Source organism: Ovis canadensis, chromosome 8 (genome assembly GCF_042477335.2).
Source record: "Ovis canadensis isolate MfBH-ARS-UI-01 breed Bighorn chromosome 8, ARS-UI_OviCan_v2, whole genome shotgun sequence".
Taxonomy (NCBI): Eukaryota; Metazoa; Chordata; class Mammalia; order Artiodactyla; family Bovidae; genus Ovis; species Ovis canadensis.
In genome coordinates this window covers 101,682,840-101,696,748 of record NC_091252.1, presented here as the reverse complement: position 1 = coordinate 101,696,748, position 13,909 = coordinate 101,682,840, and the positions used below count along the sequence as shown (strand labels likewise).

Genomic DNA, 13,909 nt, shown 5'->3' with positions numbered 1-13,909 from the left:
ACCCCTGCACTTCCCACCAGGCTGAGTCTGCCGCTCGGAATTCAGAGCCGCCCTGGACGTGCAGTGAGAGCTAGCATACGTCCCTGAGTCCAGCGGGGTCTGCAGCAGGGGTCTCAGAGGCACTGGAGCAGGGGCCTCTCTGCCTCAGGCTCCCCATGGATAAAGCCAGCAAGCTGCGTTGCCTCTGGCCAGCTGCCCCTCCAGGAAAAGTGGGAATAACAGCAGCCCCTTAAGAAGCAGCAGGGGCTGGCCCCGGCTGCTCACTGGACACGGGGTGGGTCAGGCAGGTGACCCTCGGCGGGGGCAAAGTGCAGTGGACGGGTGGGGTGGGGTGGGGGCGGGCGGGGCTGTCACCGCCAGTAAGCCAGCAGCTCCTCCTCCAGACTCAGGTTCCTTGTTCCTAAAGCAAAGCCGTTTCGACCATCAGAACCGGCTCCTTGAGGGGCAGGTGAGGCGCTGGCCACAGGCGGCGCTGACTTGTCAGGGCACACACACGCACACTGTCACACTCCTGCACACAGGGCACGCACATGCAGGGCACACACGCACACACACACTGTCACACTTGCGCACACAGGGCACACCCAGGCACACATGCCTGCCAGAAGCAGCTTTCTTGGCAGACGATTGCTTTGTATTCTGTGCCGTCTGTGGATGACTTCTTGCGGTTTTCTACCGTTTTATAGCGTATTTTAACGGCGTTATTGAAGTATGATTACATGTTAAAAATACATTCAAATGAGCAATAGAGTGAGTGGTAAACACACAACCGCGCCCCCGCTGTCTGACCGCAGCGCTTCCCCCACCTGCGGCCGCCTCCAGCCAGGCAGCACGGACCTGCTTTCTGCCTCCGGTGTGGCCTCTCTGCACGTGTCGTGGACTCGTGTAAATCCTGTTCTCCGCTTGGCATGATTTTTTGACATTTGTCCACAAACCAGTACTTTGCTCCTACTTACTGCTGAATGGTTTTCCTATGTCGTTCTGTGAAACCTGTACTTTATGGGCCTACGTTTTGGACGCTTAATTTCTGAAACAGTCTTGGCAGGCCCATCTTGTGGCAGAGAACGAAGACCAGGATCCAGAACGCGGGGCAGAGCCCCTGTGCCGTGCTCATTAGCTGCCCGGTGGGGGCTGGCGTCCGTTCCTGGCGCCTTCCCTGGGAGAAGCCCCACTTCTGTGTCCCTGCCTGCACCCCCGCGGGGTTCCCGTGTGTGTGTGTGTCCGGGTGCGTGACTGCCGCCGCTCGGACACTCGTGGAACGGGGCCATGCCCGCGTCCATTCTTCCTCATGGCAGGACCGTCTGTGGCTCACAGGTCATCACAGGCGGTGAGTCGGGCAACCAGGTGCACGTGCAGGGGTCAGGGGTTAGCATCTGCTTTCCGGCTCTTCAGCCATTTGAAACACCAAGTCGCAGGTTAAAGGGATGCGCACATCTTGGAGGCGAGCAGGGCTGCACTGTCCCTGGAGACAAAAGGCAGGGCGGCAGCCTGTTCAGATTCCCCGTGACCCCCACAGCGGGCGGGGGCAGGGTGGGCAGAGAGGGGCACACGGAGCCCTGAAGGGCTTTACATCTCCCCGCCCACGGCCCACGCCTTCCAAGCCCTGCAGGGTGGGACGAAAGGATAGCGGGAACCGAGTTCCCCGGGCCGGCCAGCCGCCCTCCAGGGGCCTCCTGTCTGTGGCCTGGAAGCCTCTCCCAGACCCTCTCAGAGGGGGCAGCTCAGGGGCCCCAGGGCTCACCCAGCATGCTGGCCGGTGGCAGGGGTGGAACCCACTTGTGGGCCCGCGCTCCCAGCAGCTGAGAGGTCAGGAGCCTCCGGGGAGACCTTGTCTGGGGACTGGCCTGGACATCTCTGGGTTCACCTCCCTCCAGGTGTGAAGGCAGGCAGGGAGCCGTGCAGACCTGGGGCACCTGCTCCTCAGGACGCCCCTCCAGCTCCTCCAGGCTCCCTTGCGGTGGCCCTGGGTCTGCGGTCCACGTCGGGCCCTTGGGCCACGATGGGGCTATGCCCAGCCCCAGACCTGGAGGAGGAAGTGGTCCGCTGGGGGGAGGGGTCAGCAGGAGCAGGGTGGAGCCAGCCGCATGTATTTGCATTCCAGGCATCGCGGCTACTTAGGAGCCTGGACCTTGGCCTGGCCCCAGTGCCAGCGTTTTCCCAGCCAGAAGCTCACAGGGCACCCGTCCCCGGAAGCCGGCAGCTAGGTGAGTCTGGGTGCAGCGCCCCGCCTGTGGCCAGACGGCAGAAGAGGGCCCCGTGCGTGGGGACATGCGGCCCCGTCCCTCTGGGGGCACACCGGCTGCTGCCGCTTCCCGGCCCTAACGAGTCCTCCCCACAGAAGCAGACAGAGGACCCTGGTCCTGAGAACTGCGAGTGGCCGGCGGGATGACAGCGGAGCTCCGGGACGTCCTGGTGCTGCTGCCCACGCGGGAGCGGCTGCGGCTGGCCGTGGGGGTGAGTGTGGAGGAGAGCAGGGCCTGGGGTCAGCGGGTGCCAGGGGTGAGCGTGGAGGGGAGCAGGGCTTGGGGACAGGGGGGCCGGGGGTGAGCGTGGAAGGGAGCAGGGCCTGGGGTCAGCGGGTGCCAGGGGCGAGCGTGGAGGGGAGCAGGGCCTGGGGACAGGGGGGCCGGGGGTGAGCGTGGAGGGGAGCAGGGCCTGGGGTCAGCAGGGGCCGGGGTTGAGTGTGGAGGGGAGCAGGCAGGGTTCTGCCTGGGGACAGCATGGGTTCGACCTACACCTCTGGCCACCCCACCCCCCGGAGAAATGGACTCTGGCTCCGGCTGCCTTCATGGGGCATGTCCCTCTTGCTCTGCGGCCCCCGGCTGTGGCTGAGGCTGAACACAGCCTGGAGCCCATGTCAGGCCATGTCTTGGGGCCTAGGGCTGCCCTCTCCCTCTGCGGCACCCCGCGTCCTGCCCTCTCCCCCTGCTCCCCTCGCCAGCCTGTCTCAGTTGAGTTTAGAGGCGCAGACGTGCCTAGGGCGATCGCTGCTCCTGGGGGGGCGTCCTCATGGAAGGGTCTGTGGCGCTGCTGGGGTTCAGTCGCTCAGTCATGGCTGACTCTGCGACCCCAGGAACCGCAGCACGCCAGGCCTCCCTGTCCATCACCAACTCCCAGAATCCACCCAAACCCGTGTCCATCGAGTCGGTGATGCCATCCAGCCATCTCATCCTCTGTCGTCCCCTTCTCCTCCTGCCCCCAATCCCTCCCAGCATCAGGGTCTTTTGAAATGAATCAGCTCTTCACATGAGGTGACCAAAGTATTGGAGTTTCAGCTTTAGCATCAGTCCTTACAATGAACACCCAGGACTGATCTCCTTTAGGATGGACTGGTTGGATCTCCTTGCAGTCCAAGGGACTCTCAAGAGTCTTCTCCAACACGACAGTTCAAAAGCATCAATTCTTTGGTGCTCAGCTTTCTTTATAGTCCAAGTCTCACATCCATACATGACCACTGGAAAACCCATAACTTTGACCAGACGGACCTTAGTCGTTAAAACGATGTCTCTGCTTTTTAATACACTGTCTGGGTTTGTCATAGCTTTCCTTCCAAGGAGCGTCTTTGAATTTCATGGCTGCAGTCACCATCCACAGTGATTTTGGAGCCCCCAGAAATAAAGGCTGACACTGTTTCCACTGTTTCCCCACCTATCTGTCCTGAGGTGATGGCACTGAAGGATAGCTGTGGTTTGTGAAAAAGCAGAACTTACTGTGGGAGGGGCCTGGCGAAGAGCTGGCTCTCTGAGGGCAGCCCTTGGGGCGGGGCAGGAGGGACCGCAGTGCCCCCTGGCTTCTCTGCTCAGGGACAGACTTCCGGCTTGGAGCCGAGGCCCCAAGCCCTGTGTCCGCATCCAGCGAGCTGGCCGAGCTGGCCGTGGGTCTTCAGGGGGATCACTGTGTCCTTAGAGCGGCCTCCGGCCGTGGGCAGGGAGCCCTCGGGAGCCTGGCTCCGCCCACGGGAGCCTGGCTCCGCCCACGGGAGCCTGGCTCCGCCCACGGGAGCCTGGCTCCGCCCACGGGACCTGGCTCCGCCCACGGGACCTGGCTCCGCCCACGCGAGCCGCAGGGACCTTGGGTGGGGGGGCGGGCAGGTTCCCTGAAGGACAGGTGTCTAGAAGGAAGGTGAGCCTGTCGATGCAGACGCGGAGCTCGGCTGTGGCGGGCCCTACAGGCTCCCCGCCGGGCCCTGCAACCTGGGGCCAGCTTAGTTCCAGGCATGTGCACGCTGGGCTGAGCGCTCGGGCGGACCCCTTGTTTACCTGCACCGCGGCTTCACACCGAGCGTCCGGAGACAATGGCTGGGAAGACCCAGATGGTGAATCACCATCCTGGCAGGCTGAGGGACCGACCCTCAACAAGTCAGATGGACAGTGGCAAGGCCGGCCCCCGGGAACTGACCGCTAAGAAGCGGGACGCGCCTCTGACTGAAGGCGGTGTGGGTGCTCTGATGACAGAGCTTCCCCAGGAGCCACGGCCTCCCCGGAAGCCTGCAGCAGTGTCCTCGGACGCCCTGGGCCAGGCCCCACGCCCAGCACCCGGGGCCACCGCTCTCCAGCCCCGCGGCCGCTCCGGGGTGAAAGGGTCCACGACTTGCGGCCTCCATAGCCAGCCTCCCACACACGGACTCGGCGGCGCTGCACAGGAGCTTCTGTCTGTCCGGCCGAACCGCCAGCCCAGGAAACGCAGAGTATGGAGGCCCAGAGGCACCCAGGAGACGTGTCGGCCGCGGGGCACAGCATCCGGGTGCCCCGAAGTCAAGGCCTTGAGCTCTGTCCAACCAGCAAAGCAGAAAAATGCTGACATTCATGAGACCACTGGAAATTTAAACCTGTGGGATGTTTGGTATAATGAACTTTTTAGGCGGATTGAAGCGTTTTTGGACTGAGCGAGTGCACGCCGTCCTCTGGGCACACGTGGGTGAAAGGGCCGCTTGGCTTCTGATGGTGCAAGGTGGACGCACACCCGGGACGGGCCGCGCAGGGCTAGGAGGGGTAGGAAGGTGCAGGGCTAGGGGCTTGGCCTGGGCCTGGAGCCCAGGCAGGAGGTGCCTGCAGCAGGAGTGCGGCAGGGGAGCCACAGACCACCCCCCCAACCAGCAGCTCCTTTCAGGGGTGCCCAGACCCCAGCCCCACTTCCAGGAGTGGCCTAGCGACGTTGGCCTAGGGTGGGGAGGCGTGGGGGCCCCCAGCCTCTGTCCCTGGAGGGGGCGGGCTCTCTCTGGGGTCAGGAGGCGTGGGGGGCACCCAGCCTCTGTCCCTGGAGGGGACGGGCTCTCTCCGGGGTCAGGAGGCGTGGGGGGCACCCAGCCTCTGTCCCTGGAGGAGGCAGGCCCTCTCTGGGGTCGGGCACCCCCACCCTCTTTCACAGGAGGCCCACTGCATGCAGGGACACCTCATCGTCAGCCCGGGAGCCTCTGGGGGCCCCGAGCGCTGACCCCGCTGGGTGGGAAGCCCCCTGCGCTGGGCCCCTGTGCACCAGCTCTGCTCAGTGGAGCCCCTCCTCTGCACCCCCGCCCCTCCCGGGGGCTGCCCTGCTCTGCGCCCTGAGGGCCTCCTGCCTCGCCCACAGGTGCAGGCCACTGGGCGTGAGCTGTTCCAGCAGGTGTGCGACCTGACCGGCATCAGGGAAGCCCACTTCTTTGGCCTCAGCGTGGTCAGAAGTAAGCAAGCACCGCCCGGCGACCCCGGGACCCCGACCCCTTCCCTGCAGGGGTGGCAGGTGCTCGGGGCAGACGATCCCAGGCCTCTGCCTGGTGCCCCGCCGTGCTGTGCTCCAGGGGCATGGGGCGATCCCTCCTCACCGCATCAGAGCACACACGTGGTCACACAGGCAGTCACACGCACACTCATACAGTCACACACATACTCAAGTATCCACGTGCACACACACGATCACACTCATGCACACCATTTCACACGTTTACATGTTTCTACACTCACACCCATGCACCACTCACACACACTCACGTTATACTTACATGCACACACGTGCACACACTCACGTTTACACACTCGCAGTGGTGCACACAGGCACACACACTCGTGCACGCTCTGCCCAGGCCCTGCCTCTCTTCGTAGACAACGAGCACATCTTCATGGATCTGGAGCAGAAGCTCAGCAAATACTTCTCCAAGGACTGGAAGAGAGAGACACGCGGAGTAAGTCAGCACGCCGGGCGGGAGGCCGGGCTGCTGGCCCTCGAGGGGCCCGTCCCCCGGGTCGTGGCATGGAGTCGGCCCTGAGGGTGCAGGCGAGTGCCCGACTGTTCTGGACGCTTGCTTTCCCTTCTAACAACGCGACATAAAGCCACGAGCAGCCCGCAGGACGCACGTGGGCTTGGGCTGGTCTGCTGGGAGCAGGGTGGTGGCTCCGGCGGTGCACCAGCCGGCGGTTAGCCCCCACCAAGGCCTCTCTGCAGCCTGCGCCCCCACGCTTCCAGCCCCAGGGCTGCGGCAGGCCAGGCGCCCCCTTCGTGGCCTTCCTCGGGGTGCAGTACTACGTGGAAAGCGGGAGGCTCATCAGGTAGGTGCTTGCTGTTCTCACGCCCGAAGGTGGCGAGCTCAGGCCCAGCCGCCAGGCTGGAGCGGAGGGTGGGGGCAGCTGGTGTTTCCAACCAGCTGCCTGGGAGGACCGGTAGGAACCAGCGCATTTCAAGCGCAGGCGTCTTTATGCCCTGGGGTGGGGCTTTTCCCCAGCGGGTGGGGCAGGGTCTGAGGGTTCCTGTGCAAGTGGGGGGCCGCGGCCGGGCGGGCACACTGCAGGCTCCTCCTGAGCTGCTTTCCTGAGAAACCCCTGCAGCCTGTGTGAGGTAACAGGGGCCCTGGAACCCAGCCCAGGCCTGGGGGTGAGCAGGGTCTGGGTCCAGGAACCACCCCCCAGCGTGTGAGCTGGGCCCCCACGAGCCTGCCCAGGTGTGCAAGGTTCTGGAAGAGTCTCAGGGGGCGATCAGGCAGGTTGGGGGGAGGGAGGGTGGCCCTGTGCCGTGGGGCCAGGTGCGCCAGGGGTGTTAGAAGTGGACTTGGCCCTGGGTGCCCGCCCCCCGCGGTGCGGGGAGTGAGCAGAGGAAAGGGGCCCTCCCTGGGGCGTGGGCGGCTGCAAACCCGTCTGCAGGCCGGTCCCTAGGCCCTGCTCACCTGGAGTCTCAGGAGCCGCACGCCCACCTGTGCCTGCCCCGCCGCCAGGCCCCGAGGGCCCGGGGGTGACAGGTCGGGGTCCAGGAGGCCGAGGGACGCAGGGGGTGGCCCCCTGAGCCCAGCCCCTCGCCCGCCCGCCCGCAGGGACCGCGCGGCCCGGCACCTGTACTACCACCACCTGAAGGAGCGCGTGCTGCGCTCGCAGTGCGTCCACCGCGAGGGGGCCTACTTCCTGCTGGCCGCCTACGGGCTGCAGGCCGACCTGGGCAACCACCGCCGGTTGGCGCACACCGGCCGCTACTTCCAGCCTCAGGCCTACGTCCCGCAGTGGGTGAGGGTCTCTCTCCCTCCCGGGGTCGGGGGTCCACTGGGGGTAGTGGGGGTGAAGGGCAGGGGAGCGGGTGGGGGCGGGGCCGGGGGAAGTTCACGGAGCCGGGAGAGTCCACTGGGGGCGGGGAGGTTGGGGGCATCCACAGCGGGGCGGAGTCCATGGGGGGCGGGGTCCACCGGGGTCAGCGAGTCCACGGGGGTGGGGGCGTGGCGTCCACCGGGGATGGGGGGTCACGAGGGGTAGGGGCGATGGGGGGAGTCCACCGGGTGGCTGGGGGTGGAGTCCACGTAGGTGAGGGTAGCCACTGGGGGCGGGGTGGGGGGAGCAGGAGGAGTCCAAGGGGGTGGAGTCCACCAGGGGCGAGGGGGTTCATCGGAGAGGGGTGGGCGCAGGCTGGACCGGGCTGCGGTCCCCCCACAGATCATCGCCAAGAGGGGCAGTGCCTATGTCCTCAGACACACGCCCGCCCTGCACCGCGAGCAGCGTGGCCTGAGCCCCCGGGAGGCCGAGCTGCGCTTCATCCGGGAGGCCTGCCGGCTGGAGGACGTCCCCGTGCACTTCTTCAGGCTCTACAAGGTCCCTGCAGGATGGGGGTCACGCCTCCCCAGGGCCAGGACAGGCTGAGCCACCGGGACCCATCAGGGTGGAGGAGGGGGTGCCAGTGTCCCCACAGCCGTCCTGGGGCCATGACCCTGACTCAGGCCAGCGGGGAAGCGGGAGGGCCCCACCTCAGCCTGCAGACTCCCCGATCCACCAGTGAGGGTCGGTGGGGAGGTCCACGGGCCTGGACCTCACTGACAGCCGTGTGCCTTTAGGATAAGAAGGAGGACCGACCCACCATCGTCCTGGGCCTGACGCTCAGAGGGGTGCAGGTCTTCCAGGTGACTGCAGGGGCCCTCTCGCCCTGCCCCCACCCCGCCCCAAGCGCTGGCCATGCCCGTCCCCTGGCTGACTGTGGACGTGGCCGACCCTGCTGTCTTGCAGGAGGTGAACCGCACCCCACAACTGCTCTATGACTTCCCCTGGCCCCACGTTGAGAAGCTGGCCTTTCTGGTGCGTGTCCGAGGGGGTTAAGGTTAGGAGGTGGACCTTCGCCCCCAGGGGAGCTGGCAGATGCTTGTCCTAAAGGGTGTTGACCAGGTACACCATCGCCCACGAGTGCAGGCCCAGCCTGAGGTCTGTGTCTGGGAGGGAGGTCTTGGAGACGGCCCTGCCCTGGAAGCACCCTCCTGAGGGGCCAGCTGCCCAGTTCTTGTCACCAGGAGAACTTCTGCCTCCTGGGTGGGGACAATAAAGCAGTCAGGAGGGGCCCATGGACACCCCGCACCAGGGGCTCCACTTCTAGACATCACGGCTGGGCCTGGCACCCGGTTGGGGTTGAGGGTGGGCGCTGGGGGCAGGCTGGCCATTGGCTCCTTCTCAGGCCTCAGGCGCCCCACACGCCGTGGGCCCAGGGGTCCGGACTCCCCCAGCCCAATGCAGAGGGCCCCACGTTACAGCTGCTCTCAGCGCCCCCCCCCCCTCCCCCGGCACCCTCCCGCCAAGGGAAATCGGGGAGCGAGACAGAGACCCAGGAGGGAGCCTCCCAGCCCCAGGCCTGGTGATCCCCCGCCTGGTTTCCTTCTGAAGTCACAGCTGGGACTCCTCTCTGCTCAGGGCGAGAGGTTCGAGCTCTGGCCTCATGGGCAGCCCGCGGCCCGGAGACTCGTGTACCACACGGGCTGCGCCTGGCGCTCCCGCCACCTGCTGCGCATGCTCCGTACCAGCCACCAGCTGCACCTGGGCCTGCAGCAGGCGCGCCAGCAGCTGCAGCAGCTCGAGGAGGCGGAAGGTGGGTGCCGTCCCCGCCCAGCCCGCAGGCCCTGCGCACAAGCGTGCGCGGTGCGCCTGTGTGCGCGCGCCCAGGCTGAGACGCGAGCGCCCTGGGGCAGAGAGGACAAGGCCTGTTGACAGCTTCCGCCTGGGTTCCGGGCGGTGACGGCGGACACGGGGCCCCTGGTCTCTGGTCCTGGGCGGTGCCAGTGGACACGGGGGGCCCTGGTCTCGGGTGGCACTTCCCTCCGCGCCCCACACACCTCCGGGGAGGCCTAGGCTCGCAGGGCCGGGCAGCCCGCTGGACCGCGCGCAGGGCCTCCCTCCAGCGTGCGGCCCTTCCGCCTCCCGCGCTGGTCTCACGGCCGCTGCCCCTCCCCGCACAGAGAAGCAGAGCTACCGGGAGTCCTACATCAGCGACGCGCGGGACCCGGAGGCGGCGGGCAGTGGGGACCACACGGGGGCAGACCGACATCCCCCGAGCCTCCGCTCGCTCCTCTGGGCTGGCAGCCGCTGCAGCTCCCACGCACCGGCCTTCAAGGTCGGCCCCCAGCGGGCAGGGCCCGCGGAGCCCGGGGAGATGTCGGTGGACGAGCCCGAGGGGGTCGCGGAGCTCCCCACAGAGGAGCCCCCCTACAGCCCGAGCACCAGCCGGAGCAGCCCTGGCACAGTTGGTAGCAGCAGAGGTGGGCGCACGGGGGACACCCGGGGACACCCGGGGCCAGGGGACGCGGAGTCTGCCGCCCGGCTAAACCCCGGCTGGACCGCCGCTGTGGGCGCTCCTGGAGGCCAGGGCGTGCGTGACCCTGGTGCCTGGGCACTCGGTTACATGGGATCCCTGCACCAGGGGGCAGACAGGGAGGGGCATGGAGGGCCGGGCTCCCTGCAGCCACGGCGGGCGGCCCCTGCCCTCCTGCAGCCGGTCCCTCCTAGGGACCCCGGCCCGGCCAGCGCCCCTCGTTACAGGCCCCACCGCAGGAAGGCGTTCGGCCAGCTCTCTCTCGCTGCCCCCAGGGTTAGCAGAAGCCACATGAGGGGAGGCCGCTGATGGAGCTCCGCCATTGTACTGCCACCCAGCTTAGTGTGGTCCTGGTCCTCAGATGCTTCCGCAGCAGGTCTGGGAGTGGGGGCCCTGAAGGGGTCACCCCAGGAAGGTTACACAGACTCTGCCAGTTCCTGGGCACCTGTAGCACCTTGGAGAGTGGACGTGATGGGTGCAAGGGCCCGGCCACCCAGGTCCACCTAGAGTCACCCAAGGTTAGGCAGGGGCACCCGGCGCCACCCAGAGTCACTCAGGTCATCTAGGGTCACCCAGAATCATTCAGGATCACCCAGTGCTACCCAGGGCACCTAGGGCCAACCAGGGTCACACAGCGGGTTTGGGTCAAGCCACCCTGTCCACTTCACCTTCTGAGTGTCTGGTCCTCCGGTAAAGGACAGACTGGCCTCCATCCCCGAGGCGTCCGAGCGTGTGGTCGGTGATCCAGCGTGAGCAGTAATGTTAGTAATAGTAACTTGGCGTCTTCCTGGATGTCAGAGCTTGGACAACCTCAGCAGCCAGTGTGAAAGGATGGGCAGCGGGAACTGGCAGGCGGAGGTAGGGGTGGGGTCTCCTGGGGGACCGTCTGAGGGGAGGAGCCCAGGTCGCCCGCAGAAACCACCGTTTCTTAAAGGGGCTCTGACCCCTCGCATGGGGAACACGTGTGATAGTCTTTGGGGTCGTAGGTGACCTGCAGGCAAGGGTCCGAGGTCACAGACCACCACCCTGCGACCCCAGGCCTGGGAGGAGGGGTGGGGGGGCGTGTGAGCCACAGACGTGCCCAGTCTGATCTCCGAGGTGGGTCCCAGGGGTGGGCCCCCCTCTGCCGGGAGCACGGGGGTGTCCCCAGGCCCTGCTCACACCCTCTTCCCCCACAGCTTCCCCGCAGCAGCCACTGGCTGTGGTGCAGGTCACGCTGGTCAGCATGAGGGCCCCGAGCGCGGAGGCCACCCTGCACCAGGTCAGTCCCCCCGTGGGCCGGGCAGCCGGCTCTCTCCCTGCTCTCCAGTCAGGCCAAGGGCCCCCCGAGGGCCTACGGGAGACTTGGTGGTCAGTGGAAGGCGGGTGAGGCTTTGGGCCACAAGGCAGGTGGGGGACTGAGAGCTTGGCCTGGAGTATGGGGGTCTCCCTGGCTGCGTGCATTAGTTAAGGGGGGCGGGAAGGGGAACGGAGCCGGACCGCGATGGGGCAGCTACAGGACAGCCTCGTGGTCTCTGCCTGCAGATCCTGGAAGCCGAGGCGGCAGCTGGACACACAGGCCAGCACAGCCGAAGCCTGGACCACACACGCCCCGAGCCCGCCCCGCGCCCGGCACCCCGCAGCCGTGCCCTCGGCCGAGCGCTGCACCCTGGGCTGAGGGGCTCCGTGAAGTCCCTGTTGCCCAGCCAGCTCCAGAAGGACCAGCTCCTGGAGGAGTTTGTGGTGTAGACACCTCCGGGGGCTGCTTCAACACCGCAGGGCTTGGTCCACGCCACCCACTCCATCCGCCTGGGGCTCTGTCCCTGCAGCACGGTTCTGTCCACTCAGGGCTCCGCCCACCCCCTGGCTCAGTACCTTTGTCCGTCCAAGCCACCCCCCCCCAACGCCCCCACCTCCCCAGCGGCACTGAACGCAGCCTCTGGCGCTGCCCCTTTCACCTGCAGAGGTGTGGGCCAGCTCTGACCGCCAGGCCTGGAGGTGCCCAGCAGGCCTCACCTGCCCTGCCGTGGGGACCACGGCCAGTCTGAGCTCCTGCTATCCGCGCCTCCAGGAGGCAGAAGCCAAAGCTTGGGGGTCCGGTCCCTGCTCAGTGGGGTGTGCGCTGACTCCACCCTGCAGGGAAGGGGTCTTAGCAAGCTTCCCAGGAGCCTGGAGCTCAGGGTCACTGTCATGGCCCCACTGGCCACAGGCTCCCCAGCCCACCCTGTCTGCAGCGCCTGCCACTCACAGTCCTGGGCCCGCTGGACAGAGGCCCATGGGGGAGGCGTGGGCCCAGCTGCATCGGCCCAGACCCCCGGCGGACCGTACCCTGTCTGCCATGTGTACACAGGAGTCACTGGGCCTGGAACCGTGGGGCTGCGTGGACACTGGTCCCGGGAGCTCGTGAGTCTGGTGACGGGAAGTGGGAGGGGCAGGCTCAGCCACGGTCCCCTCTGAGGGTGTGGAAGGAATGTTCCAGAAGGAAGCCTTGAGTGTCCTCCTTTCGCGTCACAAGTCAGGCTCTGAAGGAGCTCCCCCATCACCACCTCCAGCCCCAGTGTCTGTCCAGCCCCAGGCCATCTGGATGTCAGGCAGCCCTGGTGTCTGGTCGGGTCAGCCCCGGTTACCACCACCCCAGGGCCCGTTTGTGGCCACCACCCCCTCCCTGCATCAGGAGGCCGGACGGGAGGTGGGGGGAGATGGAGCGAGACCTCTCTGAGCTTCACCACCTCTTCACTTGGCATCCACCGGTGGCTGAATGCTGAGTAGAGTTTCACAGGGATTTCTGGAAAAGCACGCTGAGAGCCTGACCCTCGCTGGAGGCTCACTGTGGGTGACTGAGAGGTGGGTGAAGCCCAGGGTCCTGCCTGGTTGGGCCCACCGGGTGAGGGGCGCCGGGAAGGCGGGCTGTAAGTGTGCTGTCCCCGTCAGAGTCAGGGCGCTGCCCCCGGGCTGAGACACGGCCCCCGCCATTCCACCCCGAGGGCCCTGCGTGTGTGGGCCCTTCGTGAAGCCATCCACCTGAAGGCCCAGCTGGGGCGGGGGCCGGCCTCGCGCTGCCGTTCTATCTTCCCAGACGTTCTGGAGCACGGCTTACCTGCCTCCTGACCCCAGATGGGCCCCTGCCTCCCTTCCAGAGGCTCTGGGGGTGCCGCTCTGGACAGGTGGGACTCCACGGCAATGCCAGCCTGAGGCAGGTGACAGGCACCTGGGTGCGGGCAGTGTGGCTTAACCCACTGCAGGTCCTCCGGCCTCCCCCTTGCACCCCTCCGCCCTCTTTGGTTGCACTGACCCGTGCGGTTCCAAGCGCTCTGCCCGAGATGGCACCGTCCCCCCAGGTCAGGATGGAACCTGAGCCCAGGGGGCAGAGGGTGCAGCCCAGTCTTAACTGGGCCTCTGGGTCCTTTCTGTGAAAAGGGTCTTGTTTGCGCACACACCGGGCACAAATAAAGAGCTGGATGCTGGCCCGTGTCTGCACCTGGACGGCCCGTGCTGGGTGGGCAGGGAGGCGCGGCCACACCAGTGCCCAGTTGCCCTGGTGAAGGTTCCTGGGCTTCACCCTGTGAGGAACCGACTCTGTGTGGCGGGAGGAGCTTGGCAGAAAGGCCAGCCCTCGACATTGGAGCTCACGTTGATCTATTTCCTTTTTTGAAGAAGTGTGACAAGAAACCCACCCTCACCTGTGGTCTGTGGTTGCTGAAGGGGCTGGCCAGCAGGATGGCTGGGCCAGTCAGGGCAGCCTCTCCCTTAGGCCAGGGTCACCCAGGAGGTCAGGTGCACCCCGGGGAGGTGGCACACAGGGGCAGCCCTCCCAGCGCGCAGCACGGTCAGGGTCCACTATGGTGGAGCTGGACCTCCAGGGCTGCCCGTCAGTCCTGGGAGCAGCAGGTGCCCACATGCCTGGCTGGGCTTCTGC

General features: G+C 66.5%; 1 protein-coding gene and 1 long non-coding RNA gene across 6 annotated transcripts in view; one reads left to right on the top strand and one right to left on the bottom strand.

The window, feature by feature from the left end:
- Positions 1 to 13,666, top strand: part of FRMD1 (FERM domain containing 1) — a 28,784-nt gene extending 15,118 nt beyond the window's left edge. The window contains exons 7-19 of one of the 5 annotated variants that reach the window (XM_069599331.1): positions 2,102 to 2,204; positions 2,339 to 2,454; positions 5,569 to 5,659; positions 6,078 to 6,157; positions 6,418 to 6,521; positions 7,277 to 7,463; positions 7,884 to 8,039; positions 8,279 to 8,344; positions 8,448 to 8,516; positions 9,120 to 9,294; positions 9,662 to 9,961; positions 11,193 to 11,275; positions 11,539 to 13,666. In XM_069599331.1, the coding sequence (XP_069455432.1) occupies positions 2,386 to 2,454; positions 5,569 to 5,659; positions 6,078 to 6,157; positions 6,418 to 6,521; positions 7,277 to 7,463; positions 7,884 to 8,039; positions 8,279 to 8,344; positions 8,448 to 8,516; positions 9,120 to 9,294; positions 9,662 to 9,961; positions 11,193 to 11,275; positions 11,539 to 11,742 (1,584 nt within the window). In that variant the 5' untranslated portion in view covers positions 2,102 to 2,204; positions 2,339 to 2,385 and the 3' untranslated portion in view covers positions 11,743 to 13,666. Of the gene's footprint in view, positions 1 to 2,101; positions 2,205 to 2,232; positions 2,455 to 5,568; positions 5,660 to 6,077; positions 6,158 to 6,417; positions 6,522 to 7,276; positions 7,464 to 7,883; positions 8,040 to 8,278; positions 8,345 to 8,447; positions 8,517 to 9,119; positions 9,295 to 9,661; positions 11,276 to 11,538 lie in introns of those variants that run through there. The other 4 variants (XM_069599332.1, XR_011258846.1, XR_011258847.1 and 1 more) reach the window with 4 other exon arrangements.
- Positions 663 to 2,037, bottom strand: LOC138445392 (uncharacterized). The gene is made up of 2 exons (XR_011258849.1): positions 1,742 to 2,037; positions 663 to 1,462 (listed from the first exon to the last, which is right to left on the bottom strand). It is a non-coding gene; the product is annotated as an uncharacterized lncRNA (long non-coding RNA).
- Positions 13,667 to 13,909: the final 243 nt, after the last annotated feature.